Source organism: Lissotriton helveticus, chromosome 9 (genome assembly GCF_964261635.1).
Source record: "Lissotriton helveticus chromosome 9, aLisHel1.1, whole genome shotgun sequence".
NCBI lineage: Eukaryota > Metazoa > Chordata > Amphibia > Caudata > Salamandridae > Lissotriton > Lissotriton helveticus.
Window position 1 is genome coordinate 919,531,758 of NC_136070.1, and position 21,804 is coordinate 919,553,561.

General features: G+C 44.6%; 1 protein-coding gene across 5 annotated transcripts in view; it reads right to left on the reverse strand.

Moving 5' to 3' along the window:
• BICRA (BRD4 interacting chromatin remodeling complex associated protein) overlaps positions 1–21,804 on the reverse strand; it is a 478,150-nt gene that overhangs the window by 140,976 nt on the left and 315,370 nt on the right. For all 5 annotated transcript variants that reach the window (XM_078661098.1, XM_078661099.1, XM_078661100.1 and 2 more), the window contains exon 4: positions 20,032–20,077. In XM_078661098.1, the coding sequence (XP_078517224.1) occupies positions 20,032–20,077 (46 nt within the window). The remainder of the gene's footprint in view (positions 1–20,031; positions 20,078–21,804) is intronic.

A 21,804-nucleotide genomic window follows, 5' to 3' on the forward strand; every position in this document is an offset into this window, starting at 1 on the left:
TTGGCTGAAGACCAGCAGATCCTAATTCAGAGGGCTAACCACCTGGATAAATTGATCTTCTAAACTCTCTTAGCTTTCTTTGTCCCAGAAAACCCCACAAAAAGCTGCCTGTCCACCTTAAGGACTTTTGGTACGATCAATGTAAAATCTTAATGCTCTCATGGGGCCCAAACAATGGAGTCTCTCCTCTTCTTTGGAGGGATAAGGTGGAACAAAGAATGTGTAATGGACTGACTAGATTGGGCACCTTGCAACATTGCAATGTTTGATAAGGAGATTGGTGAAGCTCGGGCATGGCCGGCATGGACTCATGTTATTTTTTTTGGATTCTGACTTACTCAAAGATTTGGACCATGAAGAAGACTGTCCAGGAAAGGCTCCAAGAGCAGGAATGGGTCCACACTCTTGACTTCGAGCAGGAACAGGACTTCAGTGACTTCATCCAGTATTCAGCGATGTACAGTTTGGCTTCATATTCCTGAATTGCTTTCAGTGCACAAGGGCACACTTCCTGCATGCAGTGGAGTTGTGGCAAGATCCCAAACGGAGAGATATCTTGCGGGGACCGGTAACAGACATCTGCTGGTAAGAATACCTACACGGCTAACATCATATCATTTTAGGTGGGGACATGTTATTCTCCCCACTGGAAAGAAAACGTCAACTGACAAAATGCTAGGAGCTAGCTCCGGGTACATGTAGTAATGTGCAGAAAGAACAGAACTGATGTCAGCGTGCTAAGTTGATACCTATATGACGTTGCAGCCGTCACTTCCGGGGTGGAGCTGGGTAAACACGGATGCCACCACACATCGGCAGGCAGCAGCTATTCTGAAAAACCTTCCAGATTCAGTCTAGAGCCTGGGGATAGTCTAAAAGGGGAGTAATCTGTTTAAGTATGCAACAGCAAAAAGGAATAGGGGGAAAGGAAATGCCTCAGCAACGCAAGAAAACGTTGAATTTATTTATCAAAATTTACTCCTGGTACCTGAAAAAAGCAGATCCAGAGGGGGCATTTCTGAGAAGGAACTGAAAACTTGGGAGACTGGTGCCTGGGAATTTGGATGTTCTACTCATTTCTAAGAAGTATTGGTGCCTGCAGGCTTTAGAACAGGAAACACAAGGCCCTGACTGAGCCCTACTGATTAGGAAATGAGAACTCCCTAAATCTAAAAATCAAACCTTAGTAGTGGGGCACTTTTTGCCCAATAACTCTGGAATACATTTTGGCTGCGGGCATCAGAAAGCTTTGCACTTTGGAGAGCATAGGATAAACTTAAAAGGCATTTACTACCACTGAAGAAGGCCTTACATTGGTCAACTTATCTCTTCATATTGAAAATGTTATGCTGAACCTAGAGAACCATTGCCCTTTACTGAAAAAGCCCTTGCTCATGTAGATCTGAGATTGTTCCAGTAACTTGTGAAGTGTGTGAATGAAATTGAAAAAGAAATGTTGTCAATGTGAAAGTCTAAGAAAATTATTCACTTTTGGTTTGTAGAATAATCCTGCAACTTCCTTGAAATAAGTGGGCAAAAGATACTCTCACATCCTTCCCAAAATTCAAGCACCAATGATATGCATATGGAGGAGTGGATAAAACACAGAGCACCTCCAACTGTATTTGGAGCTATAAATGTGGAAATCAGGGCCCATCAGGACTTCTGGTCCCCGGAGTCAGATTATATCTTCTAAATAGCCAAAATAAATAAGGGAACCCAGGTAAAGAAGAGAAAAACATAAAAATTCATGTGTGAACCTAATATGTGTAAGGCTAGCCCAACAAATAGGTTGATGATGTGTGGATATTGTAGGAAAGTGGCTCTATATATACTGGAACAAAGTAAGGTACAGTGTTGTTTAGAGTCCCCAGAGGTTTGGCAGAGTCTATAGTTAGATAAAACCTTAATCTCTAAAGTGGTAGCTTGGTCGAGCCGTAAGGCAGTATCAGAGGACAGTGTAAAGCATTTGTTGTACACACCCAGTCAGCAAATGGTCTCACACACTCAAGAACTGAACTCTAGGCCAATGGTTTTGTTATCAAAAGATATCGTTTTATTTTAGAACCAACAAGGTATCAAAATATACTTTCTCAGGATGAGTTACTTACTTTTCAAGTAGGCAAAAGACTTTTTGAATGCAATAGTTACAGTCTGTTGCGATAGGCAAAACAATGTCAAATACAATTCAGCATTGAGCTCAATGGGAATTTCTGGTTAAATGCAATTAGTTACTTTTGTAGATTACTTTTCTAACCACAGGACTGGATCCTAGATTCAGTCCTGGGACATGAGCTGTAAACAGTTAAGTAAAAGCGTTTTGGTTACAGTAGTGATTTTAAGGAATATTATTGTATTTTCAAAGTTGACACTTAGAAACTTTTTCAGCTGAAATTACCAATGTTATCCTATGGAAGGAAATTCAAGTTGCAGGTAAAGTAGGTTCTTGTTTCTTTTTTAATCCAGTACTAGACTCCTAGGTTCAGCACTGGGACGTCTATCTGAAACAGGTAAGTAATTTTTTGGTAGTGGGTACGATTTGTTGCTTGCAAAAATCGACACTTAGAAGAAATTTCACAGAAAAACAGTCAATGGTTTCCTATGGAAGGAAATTCAGGTTACTGGTAAGTACGGTTAAAATTACTTTTCAGGGTTGGTGCCGGGCTAAAAGGTGCAACCCTGAGGTCTCTCCAGATAACAGGCGAGTTAATAGGAATTCATTTTTCGGCTGATTTTAGGTGAATATTTTAAAGTTCCAAAACTCCACACTTAAAAGAATTTCTGAGTGAAACCAGTCCATGATAGCCTATGGAAGAAAAGTGAGTTATCGGCTTTGAGGCAAGTACTCTACTGGCAGAGCTAAGGTTCTGGGCATAGACTCAGGGGTCTCTCAGGGTCAGGTAGGTACAGTTTGTACACCCTCAGCGGCACAGGGGCAGCCGGGTGCAGAGGTAATTAGGCCCAATGTTATCCAATGAGAGGCAGGGGGCCTTCGGTTTGGTGGCTGCTGGCTAGCGGGAGCTGGGTTCCTGGTCACTTGCTCAGGGCAAATGGGGAAGTAGGATAGGACATAGGTTGCACTGCCAGGGGCACTCGGCGGCTGTGTGCAGGGTGCTTTTGAGCCCTCGGGCGCTCATTGTTATTCAATGGAGATCTTGAAAAGGGAGCAAAGGCTGCAGGCCCAGGGTCGGTGGATCTTCTGAGCAACCAACACTTGGAGGGGTAAGTTGGGGTCTTGGAGGGTAGGTAGGCACCCCGGATTAGGCACAGGAGGCCGGGGGCGCCAGGTGCAGGGGTGTCTTTGGATGTCGGCAAATCTTACCCTCTGCTGGTTGCGGTAGGAGGGGTCCCTGGTTCTGAGTTTGCAGCCATCGTCTGGTTTGTCGAGGAGGGTCCTTGGGCACTGCATTCCAGGTCAGAATCATCGGGGGGACGTCCTCAGGGTCGTTTTCCACTTGGGCACAGGCCGGGCTCGGTGGGTGCAGAGTGGGCTGGATTTGCGGTTCCTGGCTGGCACCAGGGGTATTGCTGTTAGAGCAGAGCCACTGCTGATGGGAGTCCCAGTCTCTAAGAGGGTCAAGGCAGACAGGTCCGCTGGGGTTCTTGAGGTTGCTGTCCGTAGGAGACGCCAGGGTTTAGCAGGAGCAGGTTCAAGATCAACAGGCCTGTGGGGCTGGGGCCAAGTCAGTTGGTGTTGTCCTCTTGTTAGCAGCTGCATGGCAGGTCGTCTTCTTATTGGTCTCCTTTCTTGTTTCGAAATTGGGATATGAGGAAGGAAGGTTCAGGGTGCCCCTAAATACTACATTTAGGGGCGTTACAGGTAGGGGAAGGGCAGGTACCAATAGGTCCCTGCCCTGGGGTGAGTACACCCCCTATCCTGCTCCTCTCCTGAGAGAGGGGGCAGGAGCCTTTCTCTAATTGGGCAGGGCTCCCCATCTTTAAGATGGCCGGAGCCATGAGTTGTGCTTCACCTCGCCTCTCCCACCTGAGGGGTGGAGTTGGCACAGGCTGTCACACCCCCTTTCCTAGCGAAGGTTTTCCCGCCAGTCTTCCCGCCAGAGTGGGGGTCAGTACTGGTGGGGGCCAGTTGCTGAGTACAGCAAACAGTCTGGAGAAGCTCACAAAGGTGGTATGCCTTTGAAGCTTCCCCCTGCCCAGCCTGGGGGAGGAGGCCTAGAACCTCGCCCAGGATGTGCATTGTTGCAGGCCCAGGAGAGCGGGGGCTCTCCACCCAGGGGTCCAGCAACATCTCTGCTGTGTGGCAGCCTAGGCAGCCTCTCAGACCAGAGGTGGATTGTAGGTTAGGTTTCAGGGGGCATCTCTAAGATGCCCTCTATAATGCATTTTACATTAAACCCCACACAGGCATCAGTGTGGGTTTAATGTGCTGAGAAGTTCGATATCAAACTTGTCAGTCTTCAGTGTAGCCATTATGATGCTGTGGAGTTCGTAATGACAACCTCCCAGCACCATATACTGTTAATGGCATCACTGCACTTACAGTGCCCTGGAATGGCCCTAGGTACTGTAGGGGCACAGGTCTCATGCACCACTGGCATAGGGCACCCAGCTAGAGGGGTGACTGATGTATGCCAGGGCGGTGTGTGTGGGCATGGCACACAGGGATTTGTAACAACAACAACATAACGGTGAGGTAGGACCAAGGGGAATATTTATAGACCGAGCTCTGTGTATAACCCCAATACTGACATAACAACAACAAAAATACCAGAGGGTCTCAAGAGGAAAAGGTATGTGTGAAACAACTTTCAACAAAAACAAAACAAAACTGCAGTGAGCCTAAGACAGAAAGGTTTCTATGACAGCCAAATGGATGGTCAAAGATTCCCATCAGTCACCACTCGGAACCGCCCTTCATCATTTGGGTTTCTTCCAGTGCCATCTACCCAAGCAAGTCAATCTCAAACAGGAAAAAAATCAAGATATAGATTGACTTCTTCAGTTGAGAAAACCGATAGTATGGTGTGCCACTCCTTCGATTGGATGAGTGGAAAGTGTAGGGCAACTGATGCAGTGCAGTGATAAAGGTGAATAAATAATAATACAAAAAAAACAAAAAGTGTGTTAAAATTTGGATGAGGGAGTACAGAACAAACTTTATTCAGGTGATACTCACTCCACCAAAGTTAAAAGAGTTTTCATAAGGACAGTTTGGAAATATATACTGCCTATAGATGGAACCAGGTCTACATGTTTCAGCAAATAGGGGACAGTTGTGTCCTTGCTTTCTTCAGGACCTTACAATTTAGCTAACTGCTACTGCAAAATAATAATATGTGTAAAAATTAGTGACGAGAAAATATTACAAAGACAAGTGCAAATGTCACCTGGGGCATCTAGGTGACAGGGCCTTGTCTCCTTTACAAGTTGTGTCGTTCACTAGAAGGATCAAAGCAGAATGGATTTTGTGCCATGTCGAGGCTTTGTTTAGTTCTGCACCAGGCCTACGGGTGGCACAATAAGTGCTGCAGCCCTTAGGGGACTTCTCTGGTCACAATGCCCTGGGTACCTAGGGTACCATTTACCAGGGGCTGACAGGTGGCCAGGGATGCCAATTTGGATTTCAGCTCCAATACAGTTTTAGGGAAAAAACACAGGCCTTGGGCACCTGGTTGGCAGGTGTGAGGTGGTAGGCAAAATCAGACAGTTTAGTAGTCATTATTTGAAACAAATGTGAATTTATGTGGACAGATCTGCTATAAGAAACTGATGACAGACAGCACCAATTGTACTATACTACTATACTGAGAAGCTGTAGTACAACTGTCTTGAAATGGGTGTTGCCAGAAAAATATCATCTGGAAACTACAACCATAGCTTTCAGGTGGCAAAACTGTTACAGCGCTTCATGTTATAAAGCACATTGTCAATGAAAAACCGTGTGACTGAGCAACTTCATATTTGCAACTTCAGACCCTTTTACATGAGTGAGATAGTAAAGATCTAGATTTTATGGTTTATTGTGACTGCTGAACAGCTTGCATATATTTATAAGTTCTCCCTCATCCTCGTCACATCATATGTCAATGCTATCAAGTCACCACTCGCAGGGGCGGTCGCAGAGTTCAACAAGACTGTGAGTGGCTAAGATTACATAACGCTCAATATAAACCCAACCCGATCCCAGTGGATTGCTTAGATGAAGGTTACATTTTCTTACATTAACGGAGTTTGGGGTAGATCGTGAACATCAGTTAATGATACCCGACACGTCAGCGTGCGTCCAATCTTTCTTTTGCAATGGTAAGCGTACTAAGTCCTCCATTCGGAGGAAGCCACTGGAATTAAATTACATATGTTTTGGAACAACCCCCAACTGGGAGATAACAGAAACAAAGACAACCCCTCCCTCTCTCCTCCTCCCTCTCCTAAAATGGTGGCGGCAGTGTTCATACAGTGAGTTTGACTAATGGCGCGTAAGGCAGCTCATAGTTGAAAGAGATGAAGGGCTCTAATGAATGAAGGGCAGACAGCAGATGGCAGGCCCCGTGAAAGGAAGTTGACCAGGGGGCCCCATTTGAATTCAAAATTCTTAAAATCGTCACAGGTAAATCGCTGGCGCCTCCTTTCTTTTCCAAGCATCTGTCAGGGTAACCTTCGCTGCTGCTATACAGAGCCACATGATTGTCTTGTCTGCTCGGGTCTGATGTTCCAATGCAGGGTCGCGAAGCCCCAGGAGGACCCCTGCCATGGTGGTCGGGACAGGGTATCCTAGCATATCTTTAATGTGCGCAAGTATTTCTTCCCAAAAGGAGCAAATAGTCGGGCAATCCCACCAAATGTGTTGGAAGTCTCCCAGTAGCCCGCACCCTCTCCAGCATCTGTCAGAGGCAGTGGGAAACATTGGCTTAAGCCTAGAGGGATGGAGATACCAGTCCATCATAGTCTTAAGGTGGGCTTCCCGTAGTTCAGAGGAATGATTGAATCGTGTAATGTCTTTCCATAGGTGTCCCCATTCATCGTCAGAGATACTGCGTTGTAGTATTTCTTCCCACATGAACATGTATCGTGGTAAGAGTGTGGTGGTGAGTAGAAATTTGTATATAAATGAAATCGCCCTATTCATAGTAGTATTGTTAGTGAGGAAGGATTCAAACTTTGTGAGAGGGCGGGTGGATGCTTCACGCACTTACGTCATAAGGGCCCAATGCATTAGTTGGGTATAATGGTATCGCTCTGTGTCCCCTATGCCATAGTCTCGCTGGCAGTTGTCGAAGGTGGGGGGGTCAAAGTTGTGAAAAAGGTGAATCTAAGCAAGGCATCCTCCCTCCAAGCATCAAAAGGTCCCTCTTGCATGCCCGGGGGGAACGCTGGGTTAAAATGGGAGTGTTATAAATGGTGATGGGAAAGAAACACACCTATTGTCTCCTGTGACCATGTCCCATACTTTCAGCGTGGTGCGTGTGGGTGTAGCAATGTAGTCATTCTTGTGTCTGACTCTTTTGGAGCGCCAGACCAAGTCCGAGATAGTCCTCCCCGCCACACTACGGTCCATATGCAGCCAATGCTTATGGGATTCCCGTTTTGACCACTCAACCAGGACTCTTAACTGGGCTGCTTTATGATATAAGTAAATGTCTGGAAGTCCCACTCCACCCTCCCTCATCCTCTTTTACAGAGAAAGATATTAAGATAGATTTTGTTTGGAGGGCAGAATTTTATCTCGGCTTGGTTTTCAACACTATGAGAATAAGATGGTAGTCAGAAGTGCAAGTCTTTGTCACAGCACAGATTAAGTGGTGTGACTTTGCCATGTACTTTGGCATGCTTTGTCTCCGTCTTGGGGACGCCATCTGGGATAAGTGGAGATCAGGGGCCTTTGGTCTCCCTTGCAGTGGAAGTGCCCATATCAACCGCCTGGAGCTGAGTGCCATTTGTTTGGCTCTGAAAGGACTCCCACCCATCAAGGGGAAGGGGAAGTCAGGTCAGCTCTTGCCAGACAACCAAACACCATATGAGCAGATGTCTTCTGGTGGACCATGAATAAAGAGCGAGGGTTTGGCTTAAGCACATTCAATGAGGCATGCATTCGGTGGATCTTTTCTACACTTTGTCGAGAACATGCAGTGTCAATTATTGCGTGATGGAGGTTCCATCAAGGGTTTCACAGGAGAAGCATTCCACCTGCAGTGGGACACAGGTCTCTAGTATACACCTTACCCCTATTCCCCGTCTTGTCCAGGTAGTGACAGGAAGACAGGACAGGTAAATAAGTACGTGTCCTGCAAGTCTGAAATGCCATCCAATCCCCTAGATCCCCGGATGAATTGACCTAGGGTCTCGACTCTGTCCTTCTGCATGATGGCGTTCAGAGAGCAAAAATCTAAAAACAAGTTTGTGCCCTGCATCTTTTTTGGACACCAAGAAAAAGTGGAAGTAACCCTCAGTGGAAGGGCCCAGAGGGGAGTCCAGCTGTGCTTCTGGAAAAGTGGCAGGTCCAATAATATTCTGCACATCTAAGTAAAGGTCAGCATCAGTTTAGTGAAAGAGTAAGTTGTTGTTTCATCATTGTCTTCATCATGTGGGACATTCTGAAGCCCTTGGACTGTGACAGAACCTGAACCAAACAAGGCTTCCAGCTTTCTGCAGTACTGACATCAAGGGACACGTTAGGAATCCTCCAAAGCTGGGGGCTACACATTGGTGAATTCATTAAAAAAAATACAGCTGGTGGGGGTGAAAATAGGTACAGATCCAAGATTGGTGTAGGAGACCAGAGCCACTGGAATCTAAGTCAGGGCTGGGGCGGGTGCACTGAGGAGGTCTCTGGTCCCATAGTAGAAGCACCAGCTTCTGATGGCAAGGAGCAGGGCAAAAGTACCACAGGTTCATTCGGCACCAGGCAACCCAACAGTGGTAGTCAAACTGGGGCCCCTGTCACACTGTGGGGCTCAAATGTGCCACAGTCGAAGTTGGACTCATCCTGTACAGTTGCAGCATGGCCACCACCCTGAAGGAGTCTACCTGCACCAGAGTTGGATCCTTGATGTGCTGACTGCGCATTGTGTACCTGGCATCAGAGGGACAAGATGGAGACTAGTTCCACTTAGACTTCATCTGCGACTACTCAAAAGATTGTGCAACTGGGATCTGCAAAAAGAATGGTATTGTGACACTAAGAAAGAACGGGAGCAAAGCGTGGAGAGCTATCTACCTCACTTCTTATGCTGAGCAACAATACAGGCAGACATCATGTGGACTGGTGATCAACAGCGGCTCCCTACAGTCACTGCATGGTTTGAAGCTAGTCGTTTGCAAGAGAGACATTTTTCTTGGCACACTAGGTAGAAAAGGAGATTTTGGAATCAGGAAAAATCTGACATAGTAGGAAGCAGAGCTCCAACTCTGTGTCCAAGGGTGTGGAGAGAAAGGAATTGATGGAGAAAGGAACCGATGTTAGTGTGCAGAGGCAGCGCCTTGATATATATACAGCTTTGTGCCGCCACTTACGGAGGCATTGCAAGGTTTCCATGGACTCGGGTGGCACCCCCTGTCGGCACCCAGGAACAACTGCCAAGAAAAATTCCAGATACAGTCTGGGGCTTAGCTTGAATACAAAAGGTCAGGAATCTGCGGTTAGAAGTATCCATCAGAAATTAAGTTACTGTTCACACCTGTCTACATTTTAAGCAGCTGGTTTTCATGAAAACTTTTTTCAAACATTATTTCCCATTTCATAACCCCTAGTAAGTTTTCCTCATTAAACTGGTAGATAATAGGCAATTATTATCGATTAATTGGATTGTGTATTTTACATTTGGTGTCTCTAGCTGCAATCTAAATTATTTGTGGGAAAATTGAGCAGGAGTAAGTTAATAGTTTGTGTAGCTACAGTAATCCGGATTACCGAGGGATGTTCAGCATTAATTTTTTTTTTTTTTAGTAGTAGTAATACTTTATTCGATAAAATATATCATAAAAGTACAGACATAAAACCACATTAAACAATTACAGGTATTACTACAAGTTCATTAGAAGAAAAAATCATCATTACAATTAGTTTAAAAAAGTGAAGAAAGTCTACAGAGATTTATATTAGAGGGATGCACTCTTGTGTCAATAAAGGCAGTCTAGATCGTATAAACCAAGCACTGGCCAAATACTTAGCTATCCCGCAAACTATATACCTTGAGGTAGTGTTGGTTAAAATAATACGCAAAGGTGATCTATGGTCTCTAACGCCCATCTCCCTACACACAGGTTTCAGCCATTTTGCCCTAGCATGTTTATAGGCATTACAAGCAAACAGAAAGTGGCCAAGGGATTCTACCGGACACAAACAGCCTGGACATTTTAGATCATGAACCCTCCTACCCTTCCATGAATTTTTTAAAGGGAGGGTGCCGTATCTCAGTTTTAGGAACAGGGTTCTATCTCTGAGGGTCTGTATAAAATCCAGAAATGGTTTCAACTTCCTGCCGGGTTTATGGACGAGGAAGTTGTTCGTCAGAGGTCCCCAGCTTGAAGTAATGAGATCTTTGCCCTCAGCCCATTCCCAATATAATTTCTTAACAATTTGTTTAGAGGGAGGGGCTTGCAAGGCCCAAGACTCGGCCAGACCTATAGAATCTGCCAGCTGTTTTAATTTTTTGAGCCACCTTATTTTGCCGCAAGCATTCAAAGTGATTAGTTCGTCCAGTAATAGGGCATAATTAGCCAATTCTGGGGTCCGTCTAAGTCGCACCCAGAATAGCACAGGGCGTATTTGAACTATTTCTGCAATTGGTTTTTTGCCCATATCATAAAATAGTGTTTTCAGTTTCAGGGGGGGGTCGAGGGAGGAAGGGAAACTAAGTCTCTCAAAAACGTATTCTCCGCAATAGCCAGCGCCTTACTATTCTCCGCGCCCCATAGTTCAGAGCCATAAACTGCAGAAGCTAAAGCTTTTCCCTCGTAAACTGCCAGGGCGGGAGCTACCGGTCTACTGATTGAAAGACGCTGGCTCTTTAAAATAGCTCCAGAGACCCTTTTAAGGTTTAGAACCATTTTAGATATATGGGAGTCCCATCTCATATTATTACAAAGCCTGACCCCAAGGTAATCAAATTCATCCACCACTTCTAGGGGGGTACCATTCAGGGAGAGATGGATTTTCTTCAATTTCCTTTTAGCAGATAGTACCATCAATTTAGTTTTTGTAGTATTGACCGTTAGCCCACGTTCTTTACAAAAGATACTGAAACGGTCAAGCAATTTTTGTAGACCCTTAGGGGTTTTGGACATTAGGAGGGTATCGTCCGCAAAGAGAAGTGTGGGGGTTTTCTCTCCAGCTAAGACAGGGGCATCCGCGGGTTCCTCCCGTAGGTGGTCGCCCACCCCATTTATAACAAGCATTAGAAATGCAATAGGTCTCACATTAGGAGAGTTTACGTTACCAAATCTGCCCCTGAAACACTACACAAATAACTACCTGGGAGCCTCGGTTTATTACATTTGAGTGGGCTTGCTCTTGGCTCAAATGCCAGAGGCGGCCTTTTCCGCATGAGACTGATTTGATGGAAACTGAGATGAGCCCAGTTATATTGACGGCGTTAGCTCCATAGCAGGCACACTATACAGTAGCTGCTATTTTCATATGTACACCAATTCTACAGCAGAGGCAAGGTGTAAACATTTGGTGAATTTGTTAGAGAAATCCGACCCAAAGGCAAGAATGAAAACAAGCCCTCAGCTGTAACGGAAGGCAAGGTTGTTTTTGGAACCGCCTCGCACTGATAAGAAAAAGAAACTGCACCCTTGTTAAAACGTGCGCCGGAAGAGCCTTGACAGCACAGTGTGCCACACTGGAAGTGTCTTGCGACAAATGAAAATAATGGAAAACAAGCTTGAGAGAGAAAGAGCAGCGCAGGATGGGAGAGAAGAAAATGGACGAGAGAGAGCAACACGGGAGGGGAGAGAGGCATGTAAGAGGTCTGGGAGGGAGCGTAAGTGGGTGTATCAAGACAGGAAGCAAACAAAAAGGTGACAAGAAAGAGGGAAGAGGAAGGGGGTGGGAAGGGGGGGGCTAGGCCGAAAACAAGAGAATTGGCATTGCTGTGGGGAGGGGGGAGGAGAAATGCGACACGGCCTGTCGAAATTATAGCCTTTGATGCAGAGGTGCACAGGCCTATTAAGTAAGTCATCTGGTAAAGAAAGTCCCATGTGAAGCTGTGTCTGTTCCACCCCTCTCAAATTTTGGATTATTCCCAACAGCTTGGAGTGCAGGCTGGGGGAGGTGGAACAGGCACAGCTGGACACCTGAGTGCGTGCATCGACCCTTCTAACTGTCAAAACGGGGAGACTACCCTAAGTAGTGATCGAATCTGCACATGCAGGAGAAGGGTAATGGAAGCAGGCTCGCACAGAAACTAAGATGAAGGTGGAAATGCCAAGTTGAAACCAAAACGAACTTTGTGGAATTGTAGCTTATATAATGGAAATGCTATGTTTAAATTAAATATTAAAAGGAAAGAAAACAAGACGGAGGGCATTGCAGTGGGGAGGGGGGGAGGAGAAATGCGACACGGCCGCAGCAGGGGGCGGAGCGGGGAGAGCGGAGATGAGGGAGACACACGGCCTGGGGCCGTGAATAGTGCGAAGCAGCAGGGGCCTTTGAAGTGAAGCTAAGCTTCACTTCAAAGGTGTGGGAGGAGTGCTGCTGGGGAACAGATGGCGATTTGATGATGTGTACGCGCATTTTAGTTCAATGCGCTTGCGCATTGACCTAAAAGCGCACGGGCACAGCATCAAATCGCCAGTCTAGGTAAACCTTGTTTAAGCCCCTATAGTCTCGCTCAATGCTCATTGAGAGGCGAGACCTACAAAGGGAGAACAATGTCGACGCCATCACACAACCCTGCCGCACCCCTCTATTGACTGGTACCCTCTCTGTCAATTGGCCTTGACTCCCCACCGAATTCTAGCGTAGTTGTCTTCATGGAGCTTGATGACATATTGCAACAAATAAACAGGGAAGCCCATACCCAATAAACCTCCCAAAGTTTGGCGCGGGGAATGACATCAAATGCTGTTTTCAAGTCTATGAAAGCCAAATACAAACTTCCCTTCTGGATAGACACTGCTTTCCAATAGACTGCACAGAACCGGAATACCTGGTCCATAGCACCAACATTACGTCTGAACCCCGCCTGAAAGTGGGTCAGAAAGTCATTGTCTATTAGCCACGTCTCAATTCGATTTATGATGACCCTGCCAACGACTTTTTGAATGGTGTCAATTAAACTTATTGGTCTATAGTTGGCAGGGTCATCTCTATCACATTTCTTATATATGGTGATTACCTCCGCTCCCTTCCAGGATTCGGGAACGGGACGGCCATATTGGACTAAATTTATTAGACAGGCTATAAAATCTGCCCATATTTTGGGGTCATGCCGTAATAAATCTCCCGGGAGGCGATCTGGGCCGGCTGCCTTCCCTGGTATTATTTTCAGGATTGCGTCATAAACCTCTCGTGAGGAGAAGGACTCTTTCTTCCATCCTATCTCCAAGCCAGATGTGCTTAGTGTTTCCTTTACTGGGGGTATTGTATGGTCTTGCTGACTATCCTCACAGTAAAGTTTTAAAAAATGAGAGTGCCATTGATGTTCATCAATATGATTTGGAATCGGATCAGCCCCCCTTCTATCAAGGACATTGATCAGCTTCCAGAACTCAATAGCATTTTCCCCCCAAGCTGCATCCTTAAGCTGTTGCCAGTGTTCCTCCTCCCAGTCCTTTTTAGCTAAATTAATGCTTTTATGATACTCTTTTCTTGCTAGTCTCACTGCTACAGGGTCCTTGTTTCTTATAGCTTGCGTTATGGCCCTCCTCTTGACCCTGCAGCTTGTCGTGTACCAGGGATTACCCGTGGAGGGTTTTTGTTTCTGTTTAGAATCTCCCTGGGGTTTCTTCATGAAGAACTCTCCTAATTTATCTGTGAGCTTCTTGTACGATGCTTGTACGTCCGTAACAAGAGCATGGGGCGCTGCTGAAGCAGCGGCTGCAAGGCTATGGGTTTCTGCTAAAACGAGCTCTTTTATACTATTGAGTTTCCCCTCTTCCCATTTGACCATGTTCCATTTTAGCTTCCGATTGCAATTCGAGGGCAACACCTCTTTTGTAGTCATCATGGGACCACCACTCTTACCAATCCTATTTGCCCAATAGATTTCCATACATAGTGGATTATGGTCACTATCAGAGGACTGTCTAACCTCCATATCTACTAAATCAGTCCAGGATTGAGTATCCAAGAGGATGTAATCAATTCTAGAGGGGCAACCTATCCTAATTTAGGTCATTGCCCAGTCCCGGTCTGAGATGGTTCGCCCGTTTAAGGCTCGTAGATTATATTCGAGAGTCAAAGCATTCAACTGGATAGCTCTGGCTGTCCATTTCTTAATGGGAGGGAGGGTTAGGGCAGGTATAATCTGCCTCCAGACCTCTGGGCTGAAACAAAGTTTCTCTTCATCATCTAAGGGTTCGAATGTACAGTTAAAATCCCCACCCACCAGTATTTTGGATGTAGTTGGAAGGTCAGACAGTTTTTCATCCAACAACTCTATTGTGGGCGAGATTAGGCCACCCTGTATGCCTCTTGCATAGACACAAAATAGTTCGAAAATTGTGCCCCCAGATGGACTTTTGAAGGAAATGTGCAAGATGTCATTTGTAAGGACTTTATGGGAGGTAACTACACAGTTCAAATTCACCTTAACCCAAATATGCAGGCCACCTGATGGGCGGCCTTTCCCCTCCGTGACTGCTGGCGTAAAGTGAGTAGAGTATCCATTTTTATATAGTGGGGTCAGTGACCAAGTTTCCTGGAACATACATATGTGGAAATTATTAATAAAATTGTTCCAGTCTGGGTTAGCAAGGTTTTTTTTTTTAGCCCAGCTATGTTCCAAGATAGAATCTTGATAGAAGAGGGGTTTTAGGTAGTTCCTTAATTGCGACAGGGATACTAGGTTCTATCACTCCCAGACTAGGTCTAGTGGTCCCCAAGCTAGTTATACTCTCTCTACTGCTTTTCTCTCACCACACTCTTTTCCATTTGTCCAGCAGACTGGGTTGGGAGTCAATCGACTGCTTCCAATCCACTGAAACGATTATAGCAAGGAATTAGAGGGTAGTTAAGCTGTGGGCCGTGCCAGTCCCCATTAAACTGTGTTTCACCTGGGACGAGTCTCCCTGCTCTTCTCCCTACTGTGTTCCAACCTCCATCGGTACCCCCTGCCCAATTAGTTACGTTCCAGGCTCTCGATGGCCCAGACCCTCACCCCCCTCCTCGTGAGGTTAGGAACTCTCAACCAACTCCACCAGCATTAATTTAAGTAATTCATTTTGTATCAAAAATATGTCTGAACTTGATGCCCGAAGAAAACCAATACAAGCAGTTGAAAAGGATAGCTACTGTGAAGTATAAATCATATGAATGTAATTAAACAGCCACTTAAAGGGGAACCTCAGTTTAAAGGTAGGGGATTATTGCCATGATCTTAAATACACTATTGTACATATTTGTTACTGTGATACACCCATATCATTTTCCAGTTATGAAATATGGTGCAGCATTAAACGTAGTATGGAGAGTAATCATATTTACACTATGAGAACAGAACGGCGATTTACTGCATTTATTTTTTGCTATACCATTGCATTCTCAAAACCATCGCTGAATTAATTTAATAAAATTATTCTGTACACACTGTGTATCATGAAGTCGGCTGAACACATTTTTTACAGAAGAATTGCAGCATCCTGTTTCTTGGACCTAACCTGGTTATTTACTGCTTGAAGACAGGATGCTTGTTATTGTTATGTACAGGTGCAGGAATGTGAGGGCGGAAGACCAATATTTAAACAGATGACGCAGATAACTCTTATTTTAAGAGAGGCTATAGGTTTTTCTTCGAAGTATACAAAAAATGCCCAGATGTGGTTCACTGTGCCACTGGAACTAAGCTATATCCAACTGAAGGGCCCAATCTAAGGCAAAACGAACGTTGGGTTACATGTGTTCTGGTTCAGAAAGGACCGGGGTCGGCAGTTCGGTCTGGGTTGTTCCTACTACAGCATGACTAAGAGTGATTTGCATATGGCTGGGACTAATCTGAGGTACCATGTGGTTAGACAATTTGCACACATTACTCTGATCACTTCTTTTAGGTCTCGCCTAGGCAGCACCCATGTGCTGCTCTAGGAGATGGCATTTTGAAATCGGTCTGCTCCTTTTCAAGCACACTCGTGCTTGTGCAGGCATCCACCTTGCGGGAGTGAGCAACGGTGCGCGTGGTAATTGAAAACTTATGTCTCTCTCGCAGCCGCTGCTCGCTCCCGCAAGGTGGATGCCAGCACAAGCACAAGTGCTTCAAAACAGCTGCTGCTTGTGCCTAACTTGCCCGTGTACACTCACTCACGCATACACAACACACACGCGCATGCACGCACACACAAGGCCTCAGCTTCATGTTCCAAGTTGCATCGGTGCAGCAAATCTAAGAGCTTCGTTTCGATTAAGGCGTGAGCAGAAACTGAATGTATTTTTAAAATTTCACTTTTTTACTTCGGATTTTTGTGAATAACCTCTGAAAAGGAAATAACGTTATATTTATTTTTACTGCCTCCAATCCGATCTGGTGCTCCTGCCCATTGCTGTCTTTCAGGCTGTGTTTTATTTAGGCTGAGCTCACTCGCCGTCGTTACATCTCCTGTCCATTCCTTTCTTTGGTGCTTTTTTTTTTTTTTTTTTTTACTTTCACCACGCGCGCGTGCTTGTTTCCGTTCTAAATCGTGCATGGTTAGATGCTGAAGCTGCCTCATTGTTCTGCTATGTCCTGAACTCACAGGCTACACCGCCCACGTCTACTCTCAACGTCTCTATATATTTATTTAATAGAGCACCCGTAATGCTTGCATGAAAGAATACCCCTCCCAAATCCCAAACAGCATCGAGCAGCGATCGCCGTGGCTCCCCTCACACCTCATTAAGAGTAACGAGCAGCAATCGCTGTGGCCTTATATTTATTAGAGCGCCCATGTTTGCCTGCAAAGAACACCCCTCCCACTTCTCAAACTTCACCTATCATAGATGTTGTGGCAGGTTTCACTTTCTTTGTTTAATCACCGTGGCCTTTTATATATTTATTGAATAGAGCCCCCGTAATGCTTGCCTGAAAAGAATACACCTCCCAAACAGCAGCGATCGCCGTGGCTCCCCTCCCACCTTCCAAACAGCATTGAGCAGCGATCGCCGTGGCCTTATATTTATTTATTTAATAGAGCGCCCGTAATGCTTGCATGCAAAGAACTATTAACTTCACTCCGACTGTCCTACTTGCCAAGAATCACAACTTAGCTGTGACTTGTGATGCAGCAGTCAGAGATCCATTCATAAGGATGAAAAGCAGAGTCTGCCCTGCGACTACCTGCAGCAGGCGCTCAACCTATTGTGGTATCGCACCTCACTAGGTGTATCACATCTGCCCCCTCTGCCCTTGTGGCACCTTTCCACTCCTTTCTAACCAGTTACATTTGTACATTTACTTATAGGTAAAGTGCTCTATGCGATCTCAAATTAGTGGGTTAGTGAGATTGTGAATTGCCGTTTTATAGTACTTTTCCTTAGTATTAACAATGGTTATAAGCGCTCGTAATGTGTTCACATAAAGGAACAGAGGGGGAAACATAACTCGCCGATTTGCCCAAGATCACACGAAGCTCAACCTCAATGTCATGTCTACAGGTTTCAGAGCCGCTATCTTTAGCTTTACAGCGCTGTTGGGTTCCCTCCCCACCCTCACCCAACTGACCCTCCACAAATCTCCGACCTTCCTACCCGGTCCACAGTCTCACCTCACTCCCCGTCTCACTCACGTGCTGAGGCTCCGGGCTGCTGAGGCTGAGTCACAAGAGCTCCTCTAGGCATCGAGGAGAAACCAGGGGCTGCAGTCACGTGTCTGGGGCCGGTATGATAATGTGTGAGTGAAGAGATGAGATGTGAGTACTTACAGGGTTACAAGTAAAGTGACAAAGTGAGGTGAGTGGTTCCACATTATGTGAGTGACGTAAGGTGATGTGCATAAGTGGTGTCACGTGATATGATAGGGTGTACATACTTTCCAGCAACTTTCAGCGTGCAATGCGCACTTTCACTTTCTAAGCAGCTTGGGACAGTGGAGGTTGCTTCTTTAAAATAAAATAGGTTTCGCATTTACAAGAGTTTGAGCTATTGCCATTGTAAATAACAATACATTTTGTGTTAATTATCAAAACAAATAAATAAAAGGCAAATGCAAGCCCTATTGCATTGCAAGCATTGGCATAGCCAATAGGTCTCACCTTTGAGACCTTATAAGTATTCAGTTATGCAGCACAATATCCTTGGAGCAACAATATCAACTGTTGCATGGCTAAACACTTAAAAGATCCCAAAGGCGAGACCTATTGGCTATGCCAATGCTTGCTGTGTTTAATATAGTTTCTCAAGTGTCCACAGGGATGCTCAGACGTGGGTCCCTTGCTTGTTGGGCTACTGGAACTAACCTACACCTGACTGAAGAGCTTAAACTAAGGCGAAGCTGGTCTTGGGTCGGTTGTGTTCCAGCTCGGAGAAGGCTGGCTTGGCAGTTCGGGCTTGACTGCTCCCATTAGAGCAGTCCCAAGACAGATTTGCATATGGCTGGGTCTAATCTGAGGTACAAGAGTGGGTAAAAGAATGATGGGTTGGAACGAATTGACGACTGCCCGTGGTTAGACAAATTACAAGCATTGGTTCATCCCCTTTTGAGTGTTTGATATGTTTTTCTTTGACGGTCTCATTACTGCATGAACCTTATATGCATATGGTAAGCTAATATTTATTTTCTCTTCTATTTTTTAAAGTTTTATAGCTATAACTAGATGCATGTTTATTTAGATAAATCATAACTGTCTCACAACATTCTATTCCTGATAACTGTTGTAACATGCTCATAAATAATCTTAGGACATCTGCTTGTTAAAAAAAAATTTTTTAAACTTACATTATGCAATTGGAGGCAACATATTAAAGCAATGCAAACATTTTGCACCAACCTCCTATACCTAAAAGGAGGTTCCATTTTTTCTTAATTGGTCATTTTGTACCACTTTATGTGCTTCATCATCCATCAGCGAGATTAATAACCCAATTGCTCAGAAGGCTGGGCATAACGCATGCAATTTGCTACAATGTAATTACACGAAATTAAAGCGAGATAGCATGTATTTACCGGAGGAGTGTAACCCTCCATCTATTCTAGCACTATTTACTTAGCGCAAAATGCATCCTCCTGTCCAAAATGAGCCTGAGGATTCATTTGCACTAAGAAAATAGCTCTAAATACAACAGAACTGGAACAGCAGCTCTTGGGTATGGATTTCGGACTTAAATTATACAGACTGGCGTGATTGCGTCATTTTCAGTATTTTTCATCACAGGAGTAATGCTAAATTGCTCCAATTACTCCAGCGTAATTAAAAATTCGACCAGGCCTTTTCAAAGCTGTACTTGCACTTTTAGCTTGGGATTCTTAAGTTTGAAAGCTAATGAACAATTTAGCTCAATTAAGATTGTGGCTAACAATGAAGTAACTAAGGCTGTAGTAGGTAAACAGAATAGCATGAAATATTTAACAGGGTTTAAATTCAAAAGTAAAGGCATCCTTTACAACAGCTTGTGAATTTAATAGATACAATTTCTTTCACATCACAACCGTCCTACTGGTGTATCACAATTGCTCAGCAACATATTAATGCAATTACTGTCTGACAACCATGTGCACAAGTGTACAGTTAACAAGTTGCAATGAAATACAACAAAGCCTGTCAGGCATTTAAAAAACATATTTGCACCCCATGCTGCGGCTCGAAGGCAGGCAAAAGCTACTTATACTTCGGGTCAAGTAAAGTCTCACAGGGTATAACGATCACTTGTCTAGAAAAAAAACTTTGTCTGGCAAGGGTCTCTCGTGACCCATTCCTTACCAAATGTGATTACAGACTTACCAAATTACATCTAGCAAGCATCGCCCGTCCTCATCATCCATGTCAACTGCAATAAAAAGATGAGAGAATATTTATTTGAAGGGAACAGGACTAGTCAGAAGAAAGACTTCCACTTTTTTGATGTAGGTCCAAACAGGTTAATTACTTATAGAAGGGGAAATATACAGATCCAGTGGGTGTAAAGACAGGTATGGTAATAATGCACCAGGAAAAGCAAAACTGCACTGGGGGATATAACCAAAGCATCTGCAACAACCTAGCAGGTATGCAAGGTATGGGGAAAACAACAAACCAGGTAATGTAAGCAAGGAAGACACTATAGGATACCTGGAGGTATAAAATAGAAAATAAACAGCGAGATACCAAGAAATACAAGGAAACACATTAAGACTGCAAAATATATTAACAGATTAACTGCAAGTACATACCAGGAGATGCACTAATATCCAGCCGTTGCAATCTTTTTTTAAGAATGTACACTGACAGATAAAAACTGATATCCATTTGAAAACAAAATACTGAAAATTGTGCCTTTTCCACCTGCCATCTCAATGCTGTATTAAGTTTCATGCAGGAGTAGGTGAGAGCAGGTAAATAGTAAAATTTTTATCATTGTACTCAGTGGAACTGCTCGCATTTTGCCCGCCAACTGAAATATCTCTGCCTAGACTTGAAACTGAAAAGTCAGGAAAAGGGAATCTTGGCAATTAAGACCAACTCGCTGTCCCTAGAAGCTGGAAGAGTTTTGTTAAGCAGTGCAATTTCAATACAGTTTGATAACCAAAAGAGTTGGAAGGGAAGTCTCAGCTATCAAGACTTAAGCTTTACGAATAGCTCAAAGCCTACCAGACAGCTTTTGTCTGGTTTACTAACGACATCTTGAGGACATTCGGAAAACTTCCCTGGGAATGCCTTTTGCATGCTGCTTGCCATTGGCTTTTTGGTTTGCAACTCACAATTTATTGCTTTCGATTTGCTGGCTCCATTTGTTTTAGGCTGTCAAGCCTGAGTTCGTCCATTCCCTTGCACAAACCCATTTACAGTATCCTTCCGAGTGCTTCATTTCTCTAAATAGGCCTTTAAAATCTTGTTCTCATCCGGCCACATTTACTGTGAGTTCAAAGACAGAGGTCATATGTTGGGCTCTGTCTTCGCGGGAAGCTTGGTGTTTACTTTTCTTTCTCGGACTTAAAAGTGAGGGGATTTATGTGATAATCATGCTGGTTACTGGGGGTAATTCTGTAGTGTGGTAGAAACATATTTTAATACCAGCAAAACATATCAATATGCTAAGTGATGACATTTCCACACGTTACAATTTGCGCGCTATATACTTTTATCAGTAAAACTGCATTTCTGTACAAATGTAATGTTCATTTCAATTGAAGATGTGTTGTCTGTAATGGGAGTGCGCTCCCACACCCTGCACACTCCACACTCTACCGCACTCCACTCTATGGCACTGCAGTCTACTCTGCACCATTCCAATCTACGCCACTTCAGTCTATGCCTCCACTCTGCATCACTCTCCGCCAATGCACTCTACATAACTCTGCTTTACTCTGCACCACTGCACTCCACGCAACCACAATCTACACTGCACCAATCTGCTGAATGCCACTGCACTCTACTCTAACCACTGCACTCTACACCACTTTACTCAAAAACAATGCAGTCTATGCCACTGCACTCTACACCAATATACTCTGCACCACTGCATTCTACGTCACTTTACTCTGCACCAAAGTATTCACAAGTAAAGAAAGTAGTGTT